Source organism: Podarcis pityusensis (assembly GCF_964106645.2).
Source record: "Podarcis pityusensis genome assembly, chromosome: 13".
Lineage (NCBI taxonomy): Eukaryota > Metazoa > Chordata > Lepidosauria > Squamata > Lacertidae > Podarcis > Podarcis pityusensis.
Window position 1 is genome coordinate 2,108,113 of NC_138038.1, and position 26,356 is coordinate 2,134,468.

The 26,356-nt window shown below is 47.8% G+C and overlaps 1 protein-coding gene across 6 annotated transcripts in view; it reads right to left on the minus strand.

The window, feature by feature from the left end:
* The window catches only part of TNS3 (tensin 3), a 76,510-nt gene that overhangs the window by 21,380 nt on the left and 28,774 nt on the right, over positions 1–26,356 (minus strand). For all 6 annotated transcript variants that reach the window (XM_080976505.1, XM_080976504.1, XM_080976506.1 and 3 more), the window contains 3 exons: positions 22,742–23,992; positions 21,496–21,656; positions 18,871–18,997 (listed from right to left, as the gene is read on the minus strand). In XM_080976505.1, coding sequence (XP_080832631.1) covers positions 18,871–18,997; positions 21,496–21,656; positions 22,742–23,992 — 1,539 coding nt within the window. The remainder of the gene's footprint in view (positions 1–18,870; positions 18,998–21,495; positions 21,657–22,741; positions 23,993–26,356) is intronic.

A 26,356-nucleotide genomic window follows, 5' to 3' on the forward strand; every position in this document is an offset into this window, starting at 1 on the left:
AGAGAGCTCTGTAAGGTCCTCTTTTATAAACCTCGTGGGTGGTGCCAACTCATTCCCTTATGGGCTTCCTAGGAAGAGGACCTTCCCCTTCTGTGTTTACTATGAGGGAGGGAGAAAGGAGACTCCACCCTGAGTCCTGAGCCCCCCAACATGACTGAGCCCACCTCTTGGGACATTACAGAAAGTACAATACAAAGATATTCCCCCTGCCCAGGGATGTTCACGACCAGAATTATAGTAAACACAGGTAGAGAATAGATCCCTCCTTTCCCACAGAATATGGTCAGGAGCAATTATAGTGCACTACAGATGCAGTGAAATACAACTTTAAAAACCACCCAAAAAGAATTGTAAAATGCGTTGCAGGCAGATAGAACAGTGACTCTTCAATCTCAAGATACAGTGGCACCTCTGGTTGCGAACGGGATCCATTCCGGCAGCCCGTTCACATCATGAAAAGCCCGCAACCTGAAGCGCTGTATCTGCGCAGGTGCGCGGCGTGATTTGGCACTTCTGTGCATGCGCAAAGCACAATTTAGCGCTTCTGCGCATGCGCAAGCGGTGAAACCTGGAAGTAACCCTTTCCGGTAACTTCTGGGTCGCCGCGGGACGCAACCTGAAAAACGTAACATGAAGCTAACGTAACATGAGGTATGACTGTATTGTGTAGGACCTCACTGTCCTAGGCTAGCAGCTGAAAGCCAACGAATCTCCCGCTCAAAGTGAATTAAGAACACTGGTTCCTGCCAAAAAACAGTGACCACACCTGCCAGCTTCTTAAAGGAGATCCTGCTGCTCCACAAGGAGAATTGCACCAATACCAGGCATGCTGCTGTTGGAGCAATGAACTCTGCAAGAATAGCAAAGTAGTCCGAGCAAGAGAAGGCAGGAGCATTACAGACTTCATCTAGAATGTCTCCCTCCTCCACTCTCTCTCAGAGACAGGCTTAAGACTGTGATTTGCTTCGCCCTCCCCATCGCTAATAACACAGAAGGCGAGAAGCCAAGAGAAGAGCCCTGGAAGGAAGGCTGAGTGGCTAACTGAGTGCTAGCTCCAACCCCTGTGAGCCCCAGGAGAGAGAGCCTTGGGCCAGGAAAAGGAAAGAAAAAACTCACAAGAAAAACACTGTACATTTACCGTATTTTTCGCTCTATAACATGCACCCGACCATAACACGCACGTAGTTTTTAGAGGAGGAAAATCCGTAGGCATGCCACCCGTAGGCATTCCCTCCATAACACGCACAGACATTTCCCCTTACTTTTTAGGAGGAAAAAAGTGAGTGTTATGGTGCAAAAAATACGGTAAATACCTAAGGGAAAAGGAGGGGGCAAAAGGCCTGCAAGGCCTGTCTGGTCCAGGTGAGTAAAAGTCATCCTACTCACTGAATGTCCCCCAGTCCACTCTGGAAAATTATAACCTGCTAAAAGAGCCAAGCACTTCTGTTTTCACAGCCATTTCAAATTAAGCAGCACAACCAGATGAGGGCCAGATGAACTGCATCCAAGAGTATTAAAAGAACTGGCAGGTGTGATCTCAGAACCACTGGCAGTCATCTTTGAGAATTCCTGGAGAACCGGCGAAGTCCCGGCAGACTGGAGGAGGGCAAATGTTGTCCCTATTTTCAAAAACGGGAAAAAAGAGGACCCAAATAATTACCGCCCAGTCAGTCTGACATCAATACCAGGGAAGATTCTGGAGCAGATCATTAAGCAAACAGTCTGTGAGCACCTAGAAAGGAATGCTGTGATCACCAATAGTCAGCATGGATTTCTGAAAAATAAGTCATGTCAGACTAACCTGATCTCGTTTTTTGACAGAATTACAAGCCTGGTAGATGAAGGGAACGCAGTGGATGTAGCCTACCTTGATTTCAGCAAGGCATTTGACAAGGTGCCCCATGATATTCTTGTAAAGAAGCTGGTAAAATGCGGTCTTGACTATGCTACCACTCAGTGGATTTGTAACTGGCTGACTAACCGAACCCAAAGGGTGCTCATCAATGGTTCCTCTTCATCCTGGAGAAGAGTGACTAATGGGGTGCCACAGGGTTCTGTCTTGGGCCCGGTCTTATTCAACATCTTTATCAACGACTTGGATGATGGACTCAAGGGCATCCTGATCAAATTTGCAGATGACACCAAACTGGGAGGGGTGGCTAACACCTCAGAGGACAGGATCACACTTCAAAACGACCTTGACAGATTAGAGAACTGGGCCAAAACAAACAAGATGAATTTTAACAGGGAGAAATGTAAAGTATTGCACTTGGGCAAAAAAAATGAGAGGCACAAATACAAGATGGGTGACACCTGGCTTGAGAGCAGTACATGTGAAAAGGATCTAGGAGTCTTGGTTGACCACAAACTTGACATGAGCCAACAGTGTGACGCGGCAGCTAAAAAAGCCAATGCAATTCTGGGCCTCATCAATAGGAGTATAGCATCTAGATCAAGGGAAGTAATAGTGCCACTGTATTCTGCTCTGGTCAGACCTCACCTGGAGTACTGTGTCCAGTTCTGGGCACCACAGTTCAAGAAGGACACTGACAAACTGCAACGTGTCCAGAGGAGGGCAACCAAAATGGTCAAAGGCCTGGAAACGATGCCTTATGAGGAACGGCTAAGGGAGCTGGGCATGTTTAGCCTGGAGAAGAGGAGGTTAAGGGGTGTGTCAGGGAACTGCCATCGGAAGGAAGGGAAGTGAAAGGGCTCACACAGGTTGGGAGAGACTCAGCAGCTGAAGAGGGAACCAGTAGGGGGAGAGGAGCTGGGCTGGGGGAAAGGGAGCTGGAGGGATGGCTCAGAGACACTTCCAGCGAAAACAGTGGGGAGGTTTCAGGACCTCCTGTAGGGACACCCACTCCTCGCCGGAAACTGTCACGCAGAGAGTCCAGAAGACGTGTTTCCGTTAAGGAGCTTTTATGTTGGAAGCGATTCCGAAAGCAACCACTGTCGGAATCTGCCAGCGACTGACGGAGCCATGTTTAAGGGGCTCCGTTACAGACAGAGGTTTGCAAACTTGACCAAACTCTGAGGGACTAGGATTTTACACACAAGCAGCTCATCGTCCCATCACAGCATTCCGACAGTCTTCGTGAGCAGCTTGTGCAGGAGAAGGCATCATGAGCAACCCAGCCGGAACCGGAGAAGCAGGAGCTGGAGCGGGTCCAAGCCTGGAAGAAAGGTACCGGGTGTTGGAGGTCCAGCTAGCGCTGCAGACGGCGAGGCTTGAGGAGAGGAGGGCTCAGGATGCAGACAAAAAGGGGAAAGACACCCAGCTCGTCAGAAAGGTACCAGGATTGGTGCAGAAGTTTGGGGGGGAGCCCAAAGACTATCATGGCTTTCGGACAGAGATGCAATATGCCCTCAATCTGCAGTTTGATGAATTCCCTGACGAGGAATCACGAGTGGCTTTCGTGATTGGGCATCTTGAAAAGGGGGCGAGAGACTGGGTTAGACCCCTGATGGCAGCGAATAGTGACGTCCTAAAGGACACGATGAAGTTCTTTCGCGCCATGGATCTGATGTTTTCCAGCGATATTGAACAGGGAGTGGTCCGCAGACAGTTAATGGCTTGCAAACAGGGGAGCCGATCTGTCCGTGAGTACTGGACTGAGTTCACCATGTTGATCCATAAATTGGGGTGGGATCTATCGGCGGAACCCATTCAAATGCTCTTTGAAGAAGGGCTTTCTTCGGCTGTGAAAGACGAACTTTCCCGGGCGCCCAGGGTGGAGTCTATGGACCAGCTGACCAAATCAGCGCTGACCATAGGAGCGCGCCAGGAGGCGAGAGCATTGGAGAGGCGGGAAGGGAAGGGGGAACGTTGGAAGGAGTTCCGCATTCCAGACATTCCAGAGCCAACTTTCCCGCCGGCAGAGCCGATGGAAATCGGAACAGCGCGCGCGCGCGCAGTTTCAAAGCCCAGTGAGGGGGGAAAGAAGGAGGGAAAAGGCCCCCGGAAATGCTATCTCTGCCAACAGCCAGGTCACTTTGCCAGAGTCTGCCCCCAGAGGAAGGAATGGCAAGGGATGGTAGGAGCTGTGGAGGGAAGAGAGGAAGAAATACCGAAGCAAGTAAAAGCCAACGCCTGGCTGCCACCGTCGGGGCACAGCAGCCAGGCCAAAGAGCAGTGAAAGTGCCCACGCCAGAACCTCCTAAACCCGCCCTAGTGATAGAAGTGGCGCTAGAGCTGCCAAACGGACACCCTCTAAAGATAAAGGCGCTGTTGGACTCAGGCAGCTCCTGCAATTTCATGAGCAAAGAGTTTGCAGCTGAACACCAGATACAGACGATCCCTTTAAGCAACCCCCTGCAGGTGACCACGATCGATGGCAGGGAGCTGTTGGGAGGAGAAGTCAGCTTGCAGACCGTCCCAATGATAATGAAGGTGGCAAGGCACACCGAACTGATAGCGTTTAATGTGGCCACCTTGGGAGGAGCTCCCATTATATTGGGGATGAGCTGGCTAGCGTTACATGATCCGCTGGTGGGCTGGCATCAGAGAGTGGTTTCTTTTGGTTCAGCACATTGCTTAGAACACTGCAAAGAGGGAAAGGGTTTGGCAGGGGCCCAAGCCACCCTAGCAGGGACTGAAGTAACGGAGAACGTGAAGGTACCACGACAATACGCAGATCTCCGCGACGTCTTCAGCGAAAGGGAAGCTGACCAATTACCCCCGCATAGACCCTTTGACTGTCAAATCAATTTACTCCCTGGGGCACAGCTCCCTGTAGGCAAGCTGTACGCCATGTCAGACAGAGAGATGCAGGAGCTAAGAGAGTTCATTGACAAGAACCTGAAGAGAGGGTTCATCAGAGAGTCCAGGGCGGTGGGGGGCAGCCCAGTGTTTTTTGTGGATAAAAAAAAACACGAACAAGCCGAGGCTTGTGTGTGACTTCAGGGCCTTAAATGCAGTGTCAGAACCAGTGGCTTTCCCTATGCCCAGGATTGACGACATTTTGACAAGGGTCAGGAAGGGAAAGATTTTTACTAAACTGGACCTAAGGGGGGCGTACAACCTGATACGAATAAGGAAGGGGGATGAATGGAAAACCACCATGTTCACCCCTTTGGGGGCATTTGAATATTTAGTTATGCCCTTCGGCCTACAAGGAGGCTCCGCGTGCTTTCAATCGTTTATGAACCACGTCCTGGGGCCTTTGCTTTACAAGAATTGTGTGGCCTTCTTAGACGACGTGTTGGTGTATTCTGAGAATGAGGAGCAGCATGTGAGAGACGTCAGAGAAGTGTTGAGCAGGCTGCAAGCCAACCAGCTGTGGGTGAAACTGGAGAAGTGTCAGTTTCATACCAAGGAGGTGGAATTCCTGGGGTATCGCCTGTCAGACAAGGGATTGGCCATGGATCCCGGCAAGGTCCAGGCGGTGCTGGAATGGAAAACACCCAAAACAAGGAAGGATGTGCAGAGGTTCCTAGGATTTGGGAACTTCTATCGTAAGTTCATCCGAAACTTTGCCCACCTGACGGCGCCCATTACGGACTGTCTCAGCAGTAAGAAGAAGTTCGTTTGGACTGAGGAGGCGGAGCGAGCATTTGAGGAACTAAAAAGGGCCTTCGCCTCGGAACAACAACTCCTGCATGTGGATTTACAAAAACCGATGAGAGTGGAAACTGACGCATCAGACAGAGCTATTGGGGCGGTGCTTCTGCAGCCAGGGAAGGAGGAGTCAGAGTGGAGACCGTGTGCCTTTTTTTCGCGAAAGCTGAACAAATCCGAGAGGAACTACACGGTGTATGACCGAGAACTACTAGCCATTCATGAGGCGTTCCGGAGATGGAGGCACCTGCTAATTGGCGCACAACATAAGGTGCAAGTGTGCACTGACCACAAGAACCTAGAGTATTGGAGGACGGCACGAGTGCTCAACCAACGGCAAGTGAGATGGGCCCAGGAGTTCTCCAAATTTAACTTTGAGATTTGTTACGTGCCAGGCCCAGAGAACATTAGGGCGGACGCTCTCTCACGCAAACCTGAATATTTGGAGGGGGAGGGAGCACCCGAAGAGAGACATGTCATTCCAGAGGACCGCTGGGTGTGTGGGGCGGCATTGGTGGGACAAAGAGAACTGGTAGAGGAAACAGAGAATGATGAATACGCCCAGAATAAGCTCAGAGGTCTTAGGGGTGAGGGAGAGGAACCAGGGGGTTTCGAGGAAAGAAATGGAGCTTTGTATTACAAAGGGGCACTGTATATCCCTGAAGGAGACTTAAGGGGGAGGGTACTCAAGCAGTTGCACGACAGCCCCACGGCGGGGCATTTTGGACAACACAAAACCATGTGGTTGGTCACCAGGGAATTTTGGTGGCCTAAGGTGAGGGAAGATGTACGGGAGTATGTAAGAGGGTGTGAGCAATGCCAGCGAGCCAAAGGGGAGAGGCGGGCACCGGCGGGGCTATTAGAACCCTTACCAACCCCAGAACGACCTTGGGAGGCAGTGTCGATAGATTTTATGACTGATCTGCCGAAGTCCAAGGGGAAAAACAGCCATCATGGTGGTGGTAGACCTACTAACAAAGATGTGCCACTTTGTAGCCTGCTCGCATGCAGTCACGGCGGAAGAGACAGCGAAGTTATTTGTAGAACACATTTTTAGGTTGCACGGGGTGCCATTGAGGGTGGTCTCAGACCGAGGAAAACAATTTACTTCCAGGTTCTGGAGGAAGCTCATGAGCTTACTGCAGGTGGAGGTCAACTTTTCGACTGCCCGGCACCCTGAAACCAACGGGCAGGCGGAAAGAGCAAACGGGGTCCTCCAGCAATACCTGAGGTGTTATGTCAATGACAGAGAGAATGACTGGGTAGAAAAGTTGGCGCTGGCGGAATTTGCCTACAACAATGCCGAGAATGTGTCCACAGGGATGAGCCCCTTCTTGGCTAATTATGGGTGTCATCCCAGGGCTTTCCCAGGGGGAGAAGGGGAGAGATGGGGTGTCCCGGCAGCCGAGCATTTTGTAGAAGAAATGGAAGCAATCCATCGTCAGCTCCAACTCAACTTAGAAAGGGCGAAGGAAGAATACAAGAGGCAGGCAGACAAGAACCGAAGGGAAGGTGAAACCATAAGGGTGGGAGATAGGGTGTGGCTGTCAACCCAAGGGTTGCCGTTCAAAGGAGGTTGTAAGAAATTAAGACCCAGGAGATTGGGTCCCTTTGAGGTCATTCAACAGGTCAACCCAGTGGCTTTCAGGCTCCGGTTACCCAACCACATGAAACTGCACCCAGTATTTCACAGGTCGTTACTGTCACCGTATGAGGGGGGACGAGAAGGGATGGCCACTCGGGGACCGGTCATAGAAGAAAGGGAATGCAGCAGCCATGTGGCAGAAATCCTCGACGCCAGATGGAAGGGGGATCAGGTGGAGTATTTGGTAGCGTGGGAAGGAGAACCGGAGTCAGAAAACACTTGGGTAATGGCAGAAGATATCAATGACGAGGTATTGATAGAAACGTTCCATCAAAGGTTCCCAAGGAAACCTCAGCCTGTGGAGAGGTTCCGGAGGGAATACTTTGGGACCACCGATGAGGAGGAGGAGTTGGAAGGATTCTCGGAATCGGAAGGGGAAGGGGAGATGGACTCTGAGGAGGAGGAGTACTTCGAGACCAGGAACCGCAACAGGTGGAGAGAAGTGTTCGGGACATCGGAAGATGAAGGAAGTTCATTCCGGGGTTTTGCCTCCTCACCGCCCGTAGAGGAGGGGGCGAGAGGGGATGAAGGGGGCCCTGGAGGGGAGGTGGATGTCAGGGAACTGCCATCGGAAGGAAGGGAAGTGAAAGGGCTCACACAGGTTGGGAGAGACTCAGCAGCTGAAGAGGGAACCAGTAGGGGGAGAGGAGCTGGGCTGAGGGAAAGGGAGCTGGAGGGATGGCTCAGAGACACTTCCAGCGAAAACAGTGGGGAGGTTTCAGGACCTCCTGTAGGGACACCCACTCCTCGCCGGAAACTGTCACGCAGAGAGTCCAGAAGACGTGTTTCCGTTAAGGAGCTTTTATGTTGGAAGCGATTCCGAAAGCAACCACTGTCGGAATCTGCCAGCGACTGACGGAGCCATGTTTAAGGGGCTCCGTTACAGACAGAGGTTTGCAAACTTGACCAAACTCTGAGGGACTAGGATTTTACACACAAGCAGCTCATCGTCCCATCACAGGGTGATATGATAGCCATGTTCAAATATATAAAAGGATGTCACATAGAGGAGGGAGAAAGGTTGTTTTCTGCTGCTCCAGAGAAGCGGACACGGAGCAATGGATGCAAACTACAAGAAAGAAGATTCCACCTAAACATTAGGAAGAACTTCCTGACAGTAAGAGCTGTTCGACAGTGGAATTTGCTGCCAAGGAGTGTGGTGGAGTCTCCTTCTTTGGAGGTCTTTAAGCAGAGGCTTGACAACCATATGTCAGGAGTGCTCTGATGGTGTTTCCTGCTTGGCAGGGGGTTGGACTCGATGGCCCTTGTGGTCTCTTCCAACTCTATGATTCTATGATTCTAACCGCCCGCTTGTGCCATTCCATCGTGGACTGTAATATCTCAGCGTTTTTGCCAACATTTTAAAAGAGAAAGCACAGAAGCCCCATTTCCCACAAGAAAGTAATCTTGGTTAATTTCCTTAGATTACATGTCTGCTGCTGGGGCCTCTCCAAAGGAAGAAGAAGAAGAAGAAAAAGAAGAAGAAGAAGAAGAAGAAGAAGAAGAGGAGGAGGAGGAGTTTGGATTTGATATCCCGCTTGATCACTACCCGAAGGAGTCTCAGAGTGGCTGACATTCTCCTTTCCCTTCCTCCCCCACAACAAACACTCTGTGAGGCTGAGAGACTTCAGAGAAGTGTGACTGGCCCAAGGTCACCCAGCAGCTGCACGTGGAGGAGCGGAGACACGAACCCAATTCACCAGATTACGAGTCCACCGCTCTTAACCACTACACCACACTGGCTCTCACGAAAGCAGTCCTATTTTTCTGGGGTGTGTGGAGAGGATGTTTTCCACATTAAAAAATGAGACCCAAGAAGGAAGTGGGAGACCCAAGAAGGAAGTGGGAGACTCCCCAAACATGATCTGTTATCTCTCCCTCCCTCTCAGCTTTCAGATGGTATTTCCCTGTTCAGGAGAAGCAAAACAAATTTGCAGTGAAATAGGACATTAGTGTATAAAATTACTTTCATAAATGGGCCTAGCAGTCAAACATAGGCACTGTGGCTAGAAATGCTACAAGAATATAAATGAGTAGCCAACACTTGCAGAGGGAAGGTCATGCAGGCTAAAGCTCAGAATGAGCTCAGGCTTGCAAGAGAAGTTAATAATAGAAAGTGGTTTTTTCACTTATGGCTGAAGAAAGAAAGACCAAGGAAGGAGAAGGTCCTTTGCATGGAGAAGATGGAGAAAGGCTGTTGGGTGATGGAGAAGGCAGACCTGCTCATCACCTACTTCCAAGTTTCATAGAGCAAAACATCCTTTCCCAGTGCCATCCTTTGCATGTTTGCTCAGATGTAAGTTCCACTAAATTCACTGAATTTATTTCATAGTTTAGGATTGCAGCCTCTGGAGTTTCCCTCTCAGAGTGCGCTCTTAATCAGTTTGCCATGCACTCTTGGAGAGTCTTACCTGGACAACAAATTATATACCTACAGTTAGCATGAAATGAGTAATGGCTGTATTGTAAGCGGAGACTTTAACTGGCAGCAAATAAAGTTCAGTGTTTGTTTCCTTGTATGAATGAATGAATGAATGAATGAATGAATGAGCAAACATTCTTTACTTCCAACATTTAACATACAGAATAAACCACCAGTTTTCAATACCTTGCTTGGTAATAATATGAACATTTGGGATCTTACTGGTCAGAAACAGTCAGGATTCACTCCTCCCAGGAGAGGGAAGAGACAATAATGTCTCACCCTGAATGTAAGTGACCTGTTTGAAGGACTCTATGATTTGAAAACAGATGCTGCATGTACTTTTATTACTTAAGAAAAATCTTAATAAGCACATTCACACACATACTGTTGAGCTGGAAGGGGTTCTGAGAGTCAAGTTCCCTGCAGTCCAGAATGGACTTTCTATGAAGTTGGCTATCTTTGCTGCTTATTTGTGAGTAAACCATAACATCTGTCATGTAAAGAATAGGCTAGGAAGTTTAGGATCAGAATTGTAGTGGACCAGCGCGCTTTTCCAAGACGTGGGAGAGACTCGGGGAGTGTAGGCTGCTTGTACACTCTGAGTAACTAATAAGGGAACTGCCTGGGAAACGCAAGGCGTGTTGGTCTCAGAGTCCCCAGGGAAATGAGCAAGCTTCTTTGATCTTGGACAAGGAAAGGGCAGCTGGAAGCTAGCCCTGCTTTCCCTAGCAATCTGTGTCGTGGTTAAACTGGGGAGTGCCAAGTGCACTGGCTTGCAGCCTTTCCAAAAGTAATCTGTTTGGTGCACCCAGGTCCCCTCCCGTCAGGGCTGCAAGAGTACGGTAAGTGGGAAGCTGGTGGCAGCAACTACCAGAGAGTAAGACCTGTTGACAACACTGTAGGACTGTTGGGTTGCAGTTGGACAAAGAAGGGGGTGGGGCAGAGCATTTTCCCACCCCATCACAGCGTTATCTTTTATCTTGATTTTCATTGTCTGCATGTGTTCTATATTTTAACTTGTAAGCCATCCTAGAAATATTTATGCAGAAGGGCGGCCTACCAATTATTAAAACAAACAACCTTTTAAAATCTATTCAGGAAAATCCAGCCTGCTGCATACTGAACAAGAGACACACATGTTTTGCTTTGTACCAAATATTTATCTTTATCTGCGATTACAAATTTTAGGGTATTGTTGGAAGCTAAAATTGTATCCATCTCATCTTCCACCTGAGTTCTGAGATCCACAAACTCTTGGAAGTTCAGTGTAAACACAAGAAACAGAACAATGCAAACATCTGATAGCAAGAATAGTCCAGGAAGCTGGGGGGACCGACATCCTTGAGGACAGGAATGGGGAACTTGAGGCTCCCACATGTTGTTGGGGTGCAACTGTCCCTGATCCTTATGCTTATCCTTGGGCTGGTGCCCAACAACATCTCAGGCGCCACAGCGCCCCCCCCCCTCAAGGAAACATGGGTAGCTTTCCATGTAACAACAATAAATGTTATCCCTGACAGCAGATTTATAATTATTCAAACTTGGTTTGAGAGGCAGTAAAGATGCTAGAAATTCTGAAGAACTGATACTAGCAAGGGAAAAAAGGGAGATGAAGTCAGATAAATATGGGCTGATCCCACACCTTGTTTGATTTCTACTTCTAACAATTACCATCGCCTTGATATTAGTAAAGGAGTGAATGCAGACAGACAGACATATACCTACATAGGGTAGATCTGGCAGCCATAAAGTATCTCCAATGCAATCCAGTCATGACTTGGGTTGGATTAGACCCAAAATGAATAAAAAGCAGCAGAATTTATGCAATGCAATATATACATTATATATTTTAAGATATTTCTTACAAGAACCCCACTGGTAAGAAGTTTTCAATGGAAGCCAGACGGGCCATTATCAGTGATGGATGGAATGGGGAAAATTTTGCTGGTGGGTTGCTTGAAAAGGAGTCAGAAAGAGACCACTCCTCTCCCCATCCACAATAACAACACAGAAATCACTCCCCCACCCACCCCTGCTTGAACCCAGAAGCCTTAAGAAAGAAGTTTCCCTTGCTATGGGGGCTTATCTCTGTTTGGATCATGGCCAGGGACTGAAGAGATGAGCCTCACTGCTTCCCAGTGCCAGTAAGAGAAAGATAGCAAGAGAGTAGCAAAGGCATATTTCGCTTGCGGTCACGGGGAACAAGGAAAGCAAGAAAGACGCTTGCCTGGCCCTTCCTGTCTGCACATAAGGGACACACTTTTTGCAGGCGTGCTTGTTCCCTGCCTGGGTGCTTAGTTTGCTTCTCAGGAAGGCCCTGACACTGCATACAAGGCAAGAGCAATGGTGCTAAGCAGAACAGTCCACTTCTCTTCCTTCTTGTGGGCCTTTCTTCCTTAAGGCTCCTTGAACTAAGAGAAGTTTTAAAAGAAAGAAAGACAACAAATGCTATTTGGTGGGGTGTTTTGTGGGCTCAGTTACAAGCTTCCAAAAAAACCTGTTGCTTACCAGTGGCGTAGCGTGGGTTGTCAGCACCCGGGGCAAGGCAAGTAATTTGTGCCCCCTAACCCGTGGATTTGCGCCCCCTAACCCTAACCCCCAGATGTTGCGCCTGGTGCGGCCGGCCCCCCCTGCACCCCCCACGCTACGCCACTGTTGCTTACTAGCCAGGCCAGGCCTCTTCATAGCCTAGCCATTTGAGAAGTGGCCCTCCACCATGTCCTGACTGCCCCCCCCCCCGGCACGCTGGGACGGTTTTGCAGGAGTGGGTTAATATATGGGCTGGAGATTTTGAAAGCTAGACTGAAGAAACCTCTCTCTGTGGACAGTTTTGGCTTAATGAATCCAGTCTCTGTGTCAGCTTCTGCTGACCTTTGAAAATCCTTTCCAAGTCCTGTGATTCTATGGCAGCAAATGTTCAAGCACAGAACATTTGTGAGACGCAGCTCAAATCTCTGGCAATTGGCTTGGTGCAGAATGTTTTAGCTTGTGTAATGCAGCTACACAAAGGGACCTCAATTCACTGCTTGAGACATAAGACAAGAGGGTCTTTATAAGTCCCAGAGTGGGATACACAGAGCATTCTTGTTTCTTCAGAAGCACACAGGAACCCTCCATTGCAAAACTAGCTGCCCTCACAATGCCAGCTACCGAGTTTCCACTGCTGGATGTTTTTGATGTTTACATTTAATTTGAAAAGCCAGGGGGAACTACATACTGCTTGAAGAAGGCTACCTGCTTTTCCAAATGGAATTAGCTGTTCATGGGCCAGATTGCTTACCTGACACACAACTTAAAAGTAGAGGAAGACATATTTTCACAGTGCTCTTTTGTGCAAACAAGGATGTAGCCTCAAATGGACAAATGCAATATGTAAACTGGCCAGTTGTGGATATCTTCCACAGCAACTCCTGGGATTGCAGCAGTATTTTGCTCTGTATTTTATAATTTTATAGTACAGTGGAACCTCGGTTTTTGAACATACAGTGGTGCCCCGCAAGACGAATGCCTCGCAAGACGAAAAACTCGCTAGACGAAAGGGTTTTGCGTTTTATGAGTCGTTCCACAAGACGAATTTCCCTATGGGCTTGCTTCGCAAGACGAAACGTCTTGCGAGTTCTTGCAAGTTTGTTTTTTTTTTTTTTTTTAAAAAATAATATTTATTAAGATTTTCAAAAAAGAAATACAGAAAGCAAGAATTAAAATACGTTCATAGCCTTATTTTCATATATCCGCTTTCTGGGACTCCCCCCTTCCCCCACCCCTACCATATTCCTTTTTCATATTGTTGGCTCCACAAGCTCTCAGTTCTGAATAAAAAACTTAATTTGTTTAAACCATTATTCGAATTTAAAATTTCTACACTCCACATCAATACCCTTAATAAAACACAAAAAATTTCTTTCCCAGGGCCCACCCCATTTTCATTCCACAATTTCCCTTATTTTTAATAATAAAGACACCCCACATAATAGAAGTATCAGAAATAAGAAATAAAGAGTATAATAGATGAGACAAAGCCAGTTCAAAAAAAAGAAGTTAACAAGCCTTTGGATTTTAGTTCTCCCCCCCTGTCCCCGGTTTAATTTCCCCCTGACCACCAAACCATGTTATCCGCCTGGAATTCTTACAATCCATAAATCACCTATTTCCCCCAACTCTTTGCTGGTTTTTTTTTTTTTTCCTTTCATACTTATTTTTAGAACACTTAACTTCAGATCTTTAATAAAGCTCCCCCCATTGTTCTTTCCAAATTGTAGTCCAGTTTCCTCTTGTTCCGCTGCTAAAACGTTCTAATTCAGAAGCTTAGTAAGTCTGCAGGGATTATTGTTATTCAGGAACAAAAACTTGCGTTCAGTCCCTTCCTTTCTTCAATAGAAAATCCTATTGTCTCCTATAGCTGAACACCCTGTAGACAAAATATTATTTCCGTTTTGCAGCTTTCCCAGAAGATAACCAGTCCTGTAAAATTCCAATGGTGTTTTTCCACTTACGACCATCTTTGTAATGTCCCGAAACTCCTCTAGGGGGATTGTTGTAACTTTGTCTTCTCTAGTCCAAAAGTCCGATTGTTATCCATGTTTTCGCCATTTTGTATCCAAGTTTTAACAAGTTGTAGCAAATTGTAACAAATTTAGCCAGCAAAGTTCTCATAATAAAATCCTCTCTGCTTTCCGACTTTGACAGCTACTTTGACAGCTGTCAAAATCTCCGACTCTTTTCACCAGGCTCTCTCTTCAATCACCCCGGTTCCCAGGGGGGGGGGTTACGTTTCTTCTCCCTCAATTCATCCTCCAGCACAGTTCTTATGATTCCCCATCGTGGAATTCTTAGTTTTTATCGGCAATACAAATCTTTTTGGACCTTGGTTTCCCCGTCCTTGTCTTGAAAGGTTTACAATAGGGGGGGGGACTGACTTCCTTTTTGGATCCCCCCCCGCTCGTATCCAATTCAAAAAGAAATTCTTTTTTTCCTCCTTTTAAACCCAGTTTCCAAATTACTCACGGGTTGTTGTCTAAAAGTCCGAATTTTCAATAGAAGAAGTCAGCGCTCTCCGCCGGATGGCATGCGGCTGCGCTCGGCAGGGATAGCAGAGGACTCAAAGCACCACGCTTCTCCCCGGCACCCGATCCGTAGCCTTTAAAAAGGCTCCTTCACGAGTCGGGAGGGCGCTAGCGGTGCCAGCCGAGTCTCCATGTCCACGACCCTCGTGGCCGTGGTTTTTAAGGGTCCCCGCATCGCCGGTGCGGTAGGACCCAGCCCCTGCCGAGCAGGCTCCCTCCGGAGCTCGGAGGGAGTCCGCCATTCGGCGATGGCGCCAACCCGGAAGTCCCCTTGCAAGTTTGTTTCCTTTTTCTTAAAGCCGCTAAGCCGTTAATAGCCGCTAAGCCGCTAATAGCCGTGCTTCGCAAGACGAAAAAACCGCAAGACGAAGAGACTCGCGGAACAGATTAGTCTTGCGAGGCACCACTGTAGTCTGTTCTCGAAGACCGTTTGACTTCCAAAATGTTGGAAATCAGGAGCAAGGGGCAGCCAGCAAAATCCACTGAGAAAAAAGAAAAGCATGCAGCGGAAACCGTTTGACTTCTGAGGCGTGTTCAAAAACGGAAGCAATTACTTCCGGGTTTTTGGCATTCGGCTTCCAAAACGTCCGGCTTCCGAGAAGCTTGAAAACCGAGGTTCCACTGTATTATGATGTTTTAATGATACCAATGTGGTATTTTTCATGAGCTGGTGGTTTATAAGTAGTCTTATAAAATAAATAAATCAATAACATAAAATAATCCCAGGAATGCCCAAATTGTGAACCTGAATCTTCCACCTCACCTAAGACAGGCTGAACCCCTATTTCTTAACCTATCTCTGCCTTGGCCATTCCCAGCGTCAGAACTTGAAATTAGAAGATTGCAGGTTCCTGCCTATGAAGACCATTCCAAGAAACCTCACGGACATAACTGGGAGGAGTTTACAAACATACCCCATTTCTCCAGCTAGGTATTAGTAATACAAACCAGAACAACATGCTTATCCAGGATTAAATCCTAAATGAACTACAGTGGTACCTCGGGTTAAGAACTTAATTCGTTCTGGAGGGCCGTTCTTAACCTGAAACTGTTCTTAACCTGAAGTGCCACTTTAGCTAATGGGGCCTCCCACTGCTGCCGTGTCGCCACCATGCAATTTCTGTTCTCATCCTGAAGCAAAGTTCTTAACCCGAGGTACTATTTCTGGGTTAGCGGAGTCTGTAACCTGAAGCGTCTGTAACCTGAAGCGTCTGTAACCCAAGGTACCACTGTATGTTCCACTGGCATTGAGCAGCAGGAGCTGAAGACTCAAGGGAGCTGCTGATTCAGCAACCAGGCTGCTCCTGGACAAGTGAAGACAGCATGAGGCTCCTCAGTTCCCTTTTATGGCCATTCGCATCTCCACTGCCATAACCCCTTCTGCTGGAGACCCAAGGATCAGTGGCAGGGGCGCCATCTATGTGGGGCCGTGGGGCGTGCTGACGTCATGCGTGCATGTTGTGGGGAGTGCATGCATGTGTGTGGTGACATTGCATGGCCCCAGACCCCTCAATCATGGGAGCCAAGCCTGATCAGTGGTGTCCTGACCCTCAATCTCACCAATCCTTCATTATCTGACTCACAAACAGGTAAGAACACAACATAAAAACAGAAGCATCCAGTAAATGCAGAATTTAAACTTGCAGACAAACATGATGAATAAATTAGCAGCAAAGCACACAAAATGTACCTTACGATAGCACAAAATGCAGGGTGCAGAAAAAGCAGCTATTCTCACAGCGACATAGTGGGGGGAAATAGCACAAGATAGACAGAAAAGTGCCTTCCCTGAGACCACCAAGGGAGTTCAAGGATGAAATGTGAACTAAGAGCTTCCTGGCTCAAAGAAGACGCTAGCTCAGTGCAGACTAGAGCCCTTCTCAGACATTCATTTAGATATAATGTATGGATATGGGAATGGGGTGGGAAGGATCTTGGGTGCAGGATCTGCCCCAGATCTACACCCATGTATTATAATGTGCTCAGAGCGCTGCAGCATTTATGCTTACTATCCAGCTGCCTTGGTCTAACTGAGGTGAAAGGCAGGGTATATTTTTAACAAACAGATGAGAAAACAGGAACATACTCATGGAGTAAACATTAAAAACTAACTTTCTATAAGGTCCTATCAGCGGCTTCTGTTTTATAGTTTCCAAAGAGGAATCTCAAACCAGTTTAATCAAAAACTTGGATGAACCTAACAAGCCAAAGAATTCTGGGGCATCTATTTGACAGATCTTCATAGAAATAGTCTGGTTGCAGATCATTTGTTTTTTCCAAGTCATTTTCACTGACAGTGACAACATATTTTGGTATGCAGAAACAGAAAGCACCCGGCTTGACTGAACATGCACAGATCATAGTCCTCTCTGACAAACATGTTTTTGTCAAGGAGAAAAGGGAAAAATACCACCAGAAACAGTTCATTTACGAACATGCCCAATAATAGAAGCTCCCTCTGAGAAACTTTGTCCAGCTCTGGGACAACTCACCATCAAGGGACACACTAGAAATAGCACAAAGTATGGCAACTTATGCTCAGTTGGTCCCATTTTGCTAAGAGGATATCCAGGCTTCTGTTACCTGCCCCTAGTAGGTATCACCACCTCTATTGTGATGTTTCTGTATGTATATTATTAAGGTTAGATCTGCTCCCTTCTCTTTGCCTAGGTGGGAATATGGATGGCTCTGTGGTCTTAATCTATTTCATCCTGTTTTTATATACCCCCCCCTCGCTTCCCACTCCTGTGTGACTGCATTTATGTGGACGGCCACAAAATAAATACATAGACTGTCCTCCCTCCCCTCGCTGGGGCTGCTGCCCAAACCAGGGAAAGGCTGCAGTGCAGAAGCACCAGGATGTGGTGGGCGGCAGCATCAAGGGGGTGGGTGGGAGGGCAGTGGCTGCTCTCGGTTGCCCTCTTGCCCAGCTTGCAGCAGGAGATGGCTTGGCAGCCTGGGGTGGAGCCTGCAGGCAACCCAAGCACCCCAACCCCCACTTGGGAATGAGGTGCCAGTGCGTGGAGGGCGAGGGGGAGGAAAGGTCAACCTGCCCAGCTTAGCCTCAACCCCCTATTGCTCACCTGGTGCACCTTACTCCACCCCCGCCCTCACCACACGCTGGGGGGGGGGGGAGAGTTGCCAACTTCCAAGCCTCTCTACTCCAGAGACACTTGTCTCTCTTTCTTCTCTCCCTATTAAAGTGGGGTGCTCCCCACTTTACACAGCTTCACTTACATGCACAAGCTCCTGGAATGTAACCCCTGTGTAAACGGGGTGGGGTGGGGTGCCTGCAATAATAATCGAGGTGAGTGTGCAAGTTCACACTCAGACACCCCACACTCCAAAAGCCTTCTGCACTGAATAGATTATATAACTCTGAAGGCAGTGCTTTATTAAGATATCATTTATGCAATGAAATGTTTCAGTAATTAGCATAGTAACACTGCTCAAGCAGCCAAACGACTGAATTTGCAGACTGTCCACAGAAATGTTAGCAGTAGGAAAAATATTCTAGAAATTCTTTGTTCTCATGAAGCGCCAAACTTCATCAACCATGCAGGATAAAATATACTTAAAATGTCACCTATGAGCAGAGTCCACATTCAGGAATATGTGTACCTGGATTCTCTGTAAATGATTAACTGTTTTAGCTGACAAAACATGCAAAGCTAAATATAGCATCTGATCCAACTCAGGCCTCTTGCACACTTCAGCAATTTTATTGTTGTTAATGCTGCAATAGGTCTGGGTCTCTAGGGTGATCAAATGCAAAGAAGAACGAAGTCCCTGTATTTTCAACAGCTATACAGAAAAGGGAATTTTGGCAGGTGCACCTTGCCATGTGAGAGTCTAAAGAGACATGTCTGCTGAAATTCCGTCTTTTATATGACCATTAAGTGCACAAGATACCTACTTTTTATCTATTTATACTCCCTGTTTTGCTTCCTGTTATTAATGTTAAGCAAACAGTTGAAGAAGCTGCAGCTATTTTGCACAAGGAAAGTCTAGTCTGTACTGTGGAACAATTCTCACAGTTCTAAGAGCACAGTTCTGAGAGTCCAGAGCTGTGAGGACAATGGCAATGGCACCCACTTGAGAGGCGCCAGAACTGAGTTCCAGTGAGTTCCGGCTGAAAAAAAGATATAGAAGCAAAATACAAAACTCGCTGTCTCACCATAGGGAGTCTCTGGTGATACTGGAAATGCTGGAGTAGTTTGGAGCGCTTCATTCCCATTTTTTGTTGGTGAGAAGATGCTGCTGTCTGCTTCATCCAGGTCTTCCTGATAGTGTTCAACACTCCTCTAGAATATAAAATAGAAACATGGAGGAAGCCCATTTTTCCAGGCATGATCAAGTCAGCCTACATAAACCTTTTGCCCCTCTTTTAAAACAGAAAGATCTCAGCGCTCCTAAAGCCGCAGACAAGTGGACACATGCAGCCCAGTCGCAGTTAATCTGGGGAAATGACCACTGACCCCACTGCCAGATTTACATCTCCTGGGTCCAAAGTGGTAACTACAACAACAGCACAGGGCATGCAGGCATCTTTGCAGGCATGCAGACAATCCTGAAAACAGTGGTAGATTAGGCATTCTTACTCAAGTAATACGTTCTTACCTGGGGTGTATGGGGTGTCAGGGGAGGGGAAGTACCTCTGGTGGGGGACACGCAGCGCTCCTTCTTGGGCAGTTTGCTCATCTTTGCCCCCCGCCCCTGCACTCAGCTCTCACCTGTGGCTCCTAGAAGCTGTCAGCAGGCGACAGCAGACACGCCCTGGGGGGAAATGGCTTCAAATGCCTGGCTAAACAGGTGAGGTTGACTGATGGGTCTGAAACCCTTGGTGAGTGAGGGACATCCCTGCGTGCAAAGACAGGCTCTGGCGGATTGAGTGGACAAGACCAACACTGGGTCCAAGGGTCGGTAAAGCGCTTCCTGCACCTGCTGCTGAGGGAAATGAGGGGCAGGTGGGGCTTGTCATCTTGGAAAGGGAGCCTGTCTAGGACAATGCTGATCCTAAACCTTCATGCCTTGCAGCCATACTCATTCTTGAGAAAAGTTTCAGGAGTAAACCCTGAGGAACAATCCAAACCCACTGCCTTGCAGAACATCTTTGGGAGAAGAAAAGGTGAAGGAGCAAACTCTACACAAATCCGGAATGGAGTCCCTAAGGCAATGGAAACAAACTCCTTTGTGCCTAGCAAGCTGGTATATCAGGACCATGTGTCCTGGCTTGTCCACCAGCCTGTTACAGGTCAGTGACTCATGGAAGATGGCCGTCATTGACCGTGAGCTGAAAAGGCCCAACACTGACCTTGCTGCTCTGCAGGACACCAGACTCACTTCGAATGGCAGCCTCTGAGAGTAAAACTACACCTTTTTCTGGCAAGGAGGGCACGTTCACGGCATAGCTTTCACAGTGAGGACCTCTCTTCTGCCTGTGATAGAATCACCAGCCGGAGGGCTAAGAATGCTTGCTTTCCCTCCACCTCTCAACAACCTCCGGTCTGGTTAGCATCTTGAGTGTCTAGGCTCCCACTTTGTCCTCTGACCATACAGACCAAGGACCAGTTCTAAGAGGATCAAGACCAGGTTGTCAGGAGGGTCCCAGCCTAAGAACACCTATTCCTGCTGAGAGAATTCAGTGCTAGAGTTGGGAACGATCATCACACATTGGACACTGCATAGGCCACTTTGGTATTATTGGCAGCATGAAGGAAAACGGGCAAAGGAAGGCCTGCTTGAACTGTGCACAGCCTCTGCGCCACGAGCACGTTCTTCTCTACCAAGGCAAAACATTGAGTGTCCTGGAAACAGCCAATATCAGGCCACAGGAACCAGTTGGACTTGATTGTCACCAGGCAATCAGCATTGAACTGTGTTTGTGCCACACGGAGCTACCACAATGCTGACTGTGACACAGATAGTCACTCCCTGGTGGCAAGAAAGATCCATCTCCAGCCAAAGACAGCCCAAAGCCCAAAGTAGAAAGTGCGGCCTTGAATCAACACTGCCAGAACAGTCATGCCTGAACTTTTTGAGTGCTTCCCTGATTTTGCTGAACAAGCTCTACTGACCTGCACCAGACATAGTGTTGAAGCAAGGTGAGACCGCATCCAAGAGGCAACCTATAACACAGCTATGTCCTCCTTGGGCAAAAGAAACAAACCGACTTCCAGCTGGTTAGAGGCTGACATTAAAGGACATGGAATCTGTTATTGCTGTGAGGCCCTCCTCAACTACAAGTGTGTTCCCTGTGAAAATACACTTGCTACACTGAGAAAGGCAAGGAGTGATGCCCAGCGGATTGCCAGACGATGTGCCAATGACTCCTAGAGCTGTGCCAGAGCATCCAACTTGCTGCTGACACCAGCAACATTCGCCAAGGATGTGCTCTACGGGGAACTGGCCTCATGCACCAGACCCATTGGCAGACCAACTGTGTTACACAAAGGTACCTGCAAACATGACATGAAAGCTGGCAACCTCAACCCCGCCATGTGGGACTCCCTTGTAGACAACAGCAGCACCTGGAGACAACCAGTCAGGTCACATATCGACAGCAGTGACCAGAGGAGGAATGACTGCTGAGAGGAGTGCAGAAGGAAGAAACACCATGGTACACCTGCAGCAGCACAACCAGATGCCTTCCTCTACCCCAGCTGTAACAAAACATGTCTCTCCCCTATCAGCCTCTACAGACACAGCAGGTGCTGCAACCTTCCAACAGCTTGGCCTCACCCCCAAAGGCGCACTCTTCCATTCTCTCTCAAGACAGATGGATGCCAACCAACTTTCTTACCTCATTTGACTCCCCTCCAGGCCTGTATGAACCTAGTCTTTCCGCAGAAGGCTCCGCCCATTCACACTTTGGATATAATGGCTGTGCTGAGACATTGTTCTCAAACTGTGCCCGGCTTAACTTCTTGTTTAGTCCACTCAATACGTCATCTGCTTGAGAGCCTGGAGATACAAACACACAGAGAAACTCGATCTGGTTACACGTTAAACATTCAGACAAATACTTTGCAGCAAAATCTATTGGGCAATATAAAAAGTGACCACCAGGTAAAGTGAGTTTGCAGCAAAGAGATGTAATTCATTGCCAAGGATAAAATCAAGTAGATTTACTTAAAATGGCATCACTGACTGCAGTGTTGTCAGCAAACCTAGCCAAAGTAAATTCTAACATTTTGCATTCCAAGTGAGCCCCGGTCAATACTTGCCATATGTCATCTCTGTACTGCTATTTGCTCATAAAAAGGAATTAACGCCGGTTGCTGAATATTTATAAGACATTCTTCCTTGTTTATCAGAAATGCTACAGCTGCCAGCACATGTGTGTTCACAACTCTAGACTGTCTTTATACTGTACACCTTTAGGTGCCAGGCAAAATGTCTCTCTTCAACCAGGCCTTTGGCTTGATTAACATCTTATACCCTTTTTTTAATGTGTTTGTGGGAGGAGTGAGGGAGGGCGTTTACTGGTTTGTGCTTTTTCCTTCTTGTTTTTCTTATACATTTTGTGAGAGCTAAAGATGAAGGGTGGTACACAAATTTAACAAATAAAATAACAATAAATAAATATTTGCATATACTCTCTCCTTACTCATCTGTCTCCCCAGCCTGAACCTCACAGAACTAAAGCAACTGACAAGAACGAGAACTGCCATTCTCACCCCCGAATCTTCTCCCAGGGAGGATCCAGCGGGAGAGGAAGTGACACGAGAAACCCAAATCGTAACAGGGAAGATCTGATTGGCCACTTTGAATCTTGGGATTTCATGGTCTATGCGTGCCTCTTTGGGTTTAATATAATGATTGAAATATAAAGATAGAAATTATTTTGATATAAGGTGTAGAAAGAAACATATTAATGAAAAAGGATAAATGACTTCAGTTCCATCCCAATGTTCCAGAGATCTGTAATAGGGAGATACTGAGATACTCCATTTCTCAGTGACAAACTTTTAACATATTCACACTATGCAATGGCAAATGGAAGCTTTTAACCACAGAAGAAAAACACATTTCATTGATGCACTCACCCTGCTGAGGCAGGTTTCTGTCCAGGACTTCTGCCTTCCCATGGAATCTGGGGCTCATCCCAAACCCTCCCATGTCCATTTTAGGGCTGGCAAGGCCGTTCAGCTGGCTTGTGTCTCTGCTGATTGTCTTGATACATGTGGGAATAGGCTCAAATGTTGGGTCCAGTTCTAATATTAATTTATTAAGCTGTTCAATGGACTGATCAATATCCAGGGTGGGGGAGGATGGCAAGCCTGCTGAATCGTTTCCCACGTTCAATCCCAGTTCAAGGTTGTGTTGTAATTTTAAAACCTCAGGGCCAGGGATTTGTGCTATCTTGCTGGATGGTAGCATACTCCCAAGGCTCCTCTGCACAGCATCTCTGCTGCTGGATCCCCGCGCAGGGGTATCTGGACCTCTGGCTTGGCTGCGCAGGTTGCCGGAGTTCTCAGCCACGCCACGAATACCAAGCCGTACTTCATTCTCTGGGCCGTAAGCGTACTGGTGAGTGACGACCATTTGTTGTTCCCGCACCCATGTCTGGGTTGGGTAGCCACTGAGGCTGTAGGCCTCTGGCTCGGTGGAAACAGCAGTATTCCTCGGCAGCTGCTGAGACTGCTTTGGGTCGGTGCCTCCAAAGTGCCTCTCATATCTGGCATCTCCATCAATGTCCAAATCTGGGACCAGAGTGTTGCTGTACTCCTCCTCCAAAGTATTACTTCCAAAGCCATCTGACAGAAGAGAATTCTGGCTGCTTTTGTGGCAGCGGAAGTTTCCAAGGTGGTTGGAATGCTGCCCTTCGGAGGAGGACAAAGTCCCAAGGCTGCCCACACTGTGGAGGTCGTGGCTGGACACCTCGTCATCCAGAATGTCTGTTTCCCTGTCCTTGTGCTCAGCACCTCCATTCACATGAACCTGGGCGGGTACTATGTGGCGAGTCCCACTGAACGTGCTTTGGGCATCGGTCATATCCTTAGGAGGCCTGGCTGAGTTCTGCAGACCAAGGCCGCTCAGCAATTGCTCCAGCCCCTCTTTCTCCAGGGGGCTCAGGACACTCTGGGTTTCTGGCAGGGGACGCTCTTCAGTCTTGTCCGTCCTCAGAGAGGCTGTAGAGTGTCCCGAGTCGCTGCCCATGGACCAGGCATAGTCCCTGGGGTCAGGGCTGGTGACGGCAGCAGCCGGGGCCCTGCGGGGAAGGGGGCTCTCACAGCAGCTTTTCTTCCTCGCTTGAGCATACAAGTTGCCCCCCGTGGGGCCCTGGGTGGTCAGCACTGCAAAGAAATACAGCAGGCATTATATAAGACAAAACAGAGTAGAGCGGGGGAACGGGGGCAAGAAGAAACTATTTAATATTGTTTATTATTATTTATTTAATTTTTGGTTGCTTTATCTTGCCCAGGGCAGCCCAAAGCAACCCACAACCAAACAGACAGAAAGACAACCCTCACAGCCCCATGTTAAGGAAAAGGAGGCTGTGAGGTGGCGGGGCTTTCAGTCTTGGCAATGATCCATGGGGCCAGACCTACCTGGGATGAGATGCTGTGCTCATTAGGCCTGACATTCAACCAAGTCCGAGAAGACCGTATTTTTGCTAATAATGAGTTGACTTCCACTCTGAAGAGTGCGATTACTGACTTGTGACACGAGGCCACCGGAGCCTCAAGCTGCAGCAAAGGATCCAGAAGGACCCGCTGGCTGCGTACCCACTCTTTCAGAGGAGGCATCTTCACAGCCATCTGGTCTAGGAAACCGCCCCCGCCGCCAACAGACCTCTGTCTTATCTGGCCTGAACTTCACTTTATTGGCTTTCATCCCGTCTAATATCGAGGCAAAACACACACACACACACACACACACACTATAGAATTTTTTTGGGGGGAAACCCCTCCTAAACCCTAGATATTAGTAAATGGTGAGATTTTGATTATTTGGTCATGTGAAGGGAGAAATGCAAGCTGCAAGGAATTCCTGGGTTATCCTAGGCAAAACGACATGGCCAAGCTAGGGCCATTAAGAAACAAGAGAGGGCCATTGAGAGCCCTTGGCAATGCAAGAGAGCTGTCCTCCCCCCTTGCCCTGAGGTGTGAACAGAGACTGGGGGGTTGGAAGGATGGCAGGGTAACTGGGTGGGAGGTGACGGGGGGGGGGGAGTCTTGAGGAAGAGTTGCTGGGAAGAAAAGGAAGGAAGGAAGACTGGGATCCATCTTGGGTAGGCGGGCTGAAAGCTGGCTCCCTTGAAATGACTATGCTCTAAGATCTGGACTCCTGCCACACAGACTGAAAGCGTAAACAGGTGAATAAACCATTTTTCTTAAAGCTACGACAATCTCCTGTCTCAATTCTCTAAAGGAACACAGACCCTGGGTGAGTGCCTGGAACCTCCTGGGATCTTGCAGGGAGGGGAGGTGGCACACAACTTTTGTAGCAATATATATATAATAATAATAAAAATAGCAGCAGACATTGCTATCATTAACTGTGCCAGAATGGATGATGAAATCACAATCATTTTACTTGCCTTATACAAATAATTCTGTAACAAAACTCACAAAAACAGAGCATTGTGTGGAAGCACATTTCCCTACTTTGTTTCTGGAAAATGAATTATTCTTGTACAATAGCAAAGTTGCATTTTTATATTGGCTCCACAACCTACAGTGCTGGCTATTTATGTATTTATTTATTTACAAATGTACAGCCCTGAGGTGACTGGACTTCTGCATCAGTTCTATGAGCAGCCCAAGTATGGGAATGATTTTTCTACATTGTCCAACTTCTGTTTTAGAAAACAAGCGAATGAAAAATACTTGTGGAGGGGAAGAGGTTATTCAATATTTAAGAAGGTGATACTTTACTTCCTCATCATGCAATATAAAGAGGGGTCTTTAATTTAAGGGTATTTCACTCAGAAGGGACGCAGGTGGCGCTGTGGGTTAAACCACAGAGCCTAGGACTTGCCGATCAGAAGGTTGGTGGTTCGAATCCCCATGACGGGATGAGCTCCCGTTGCTCAGTCCCTGCTCCTGCCAACCTAGCAGTTCGAAAGCACGTCAAAGTGCAAGTAGATAAATAGGTACCGCTCCGGTGGGAAGGTAAACGGCGTTTCCATGCGCTGCTCTGGTTTGCCAGAAGAGGCTTAGTCATGCTGGACACTTGAACTGGAAAAACTGCGGACAAACGTCAGCTTCCTTGGCCAGTAAAGTGAGATGAGCGCTGCAACCCCAGAGTCGTCTATGACTGGACCTAATGGTCAGGGGTCCCTTTACCTTTATTTCACTCAGAACATCATTTTAGTGGCCCACAGAGAATATGGTAATTTAAAAACCAATTACAAACCACGGTTTTAAAGAGGAGAGAGTAAGAATAAAATTCTGGCTACCCCCCACTCCCAAAACAATTACTTCAATGTGTACTCCTGATAATCCACCATCTCACTCCACACATAGCAGGAGGCTCTAAATCTGAGGATCGTGGGTTTGAGCCCCATGCTGGACAAAAGATTCCTGCATTTGCAGGGGTTGGACTAGATGACCCTCATGACCCTTCCAACTCTATAATTCTATTTCACTTGTTTTAAAAACTATAGTACATAGCCCATCTGAAGTTAAGCACATCCTTACTCCAGAGGAGGCAGA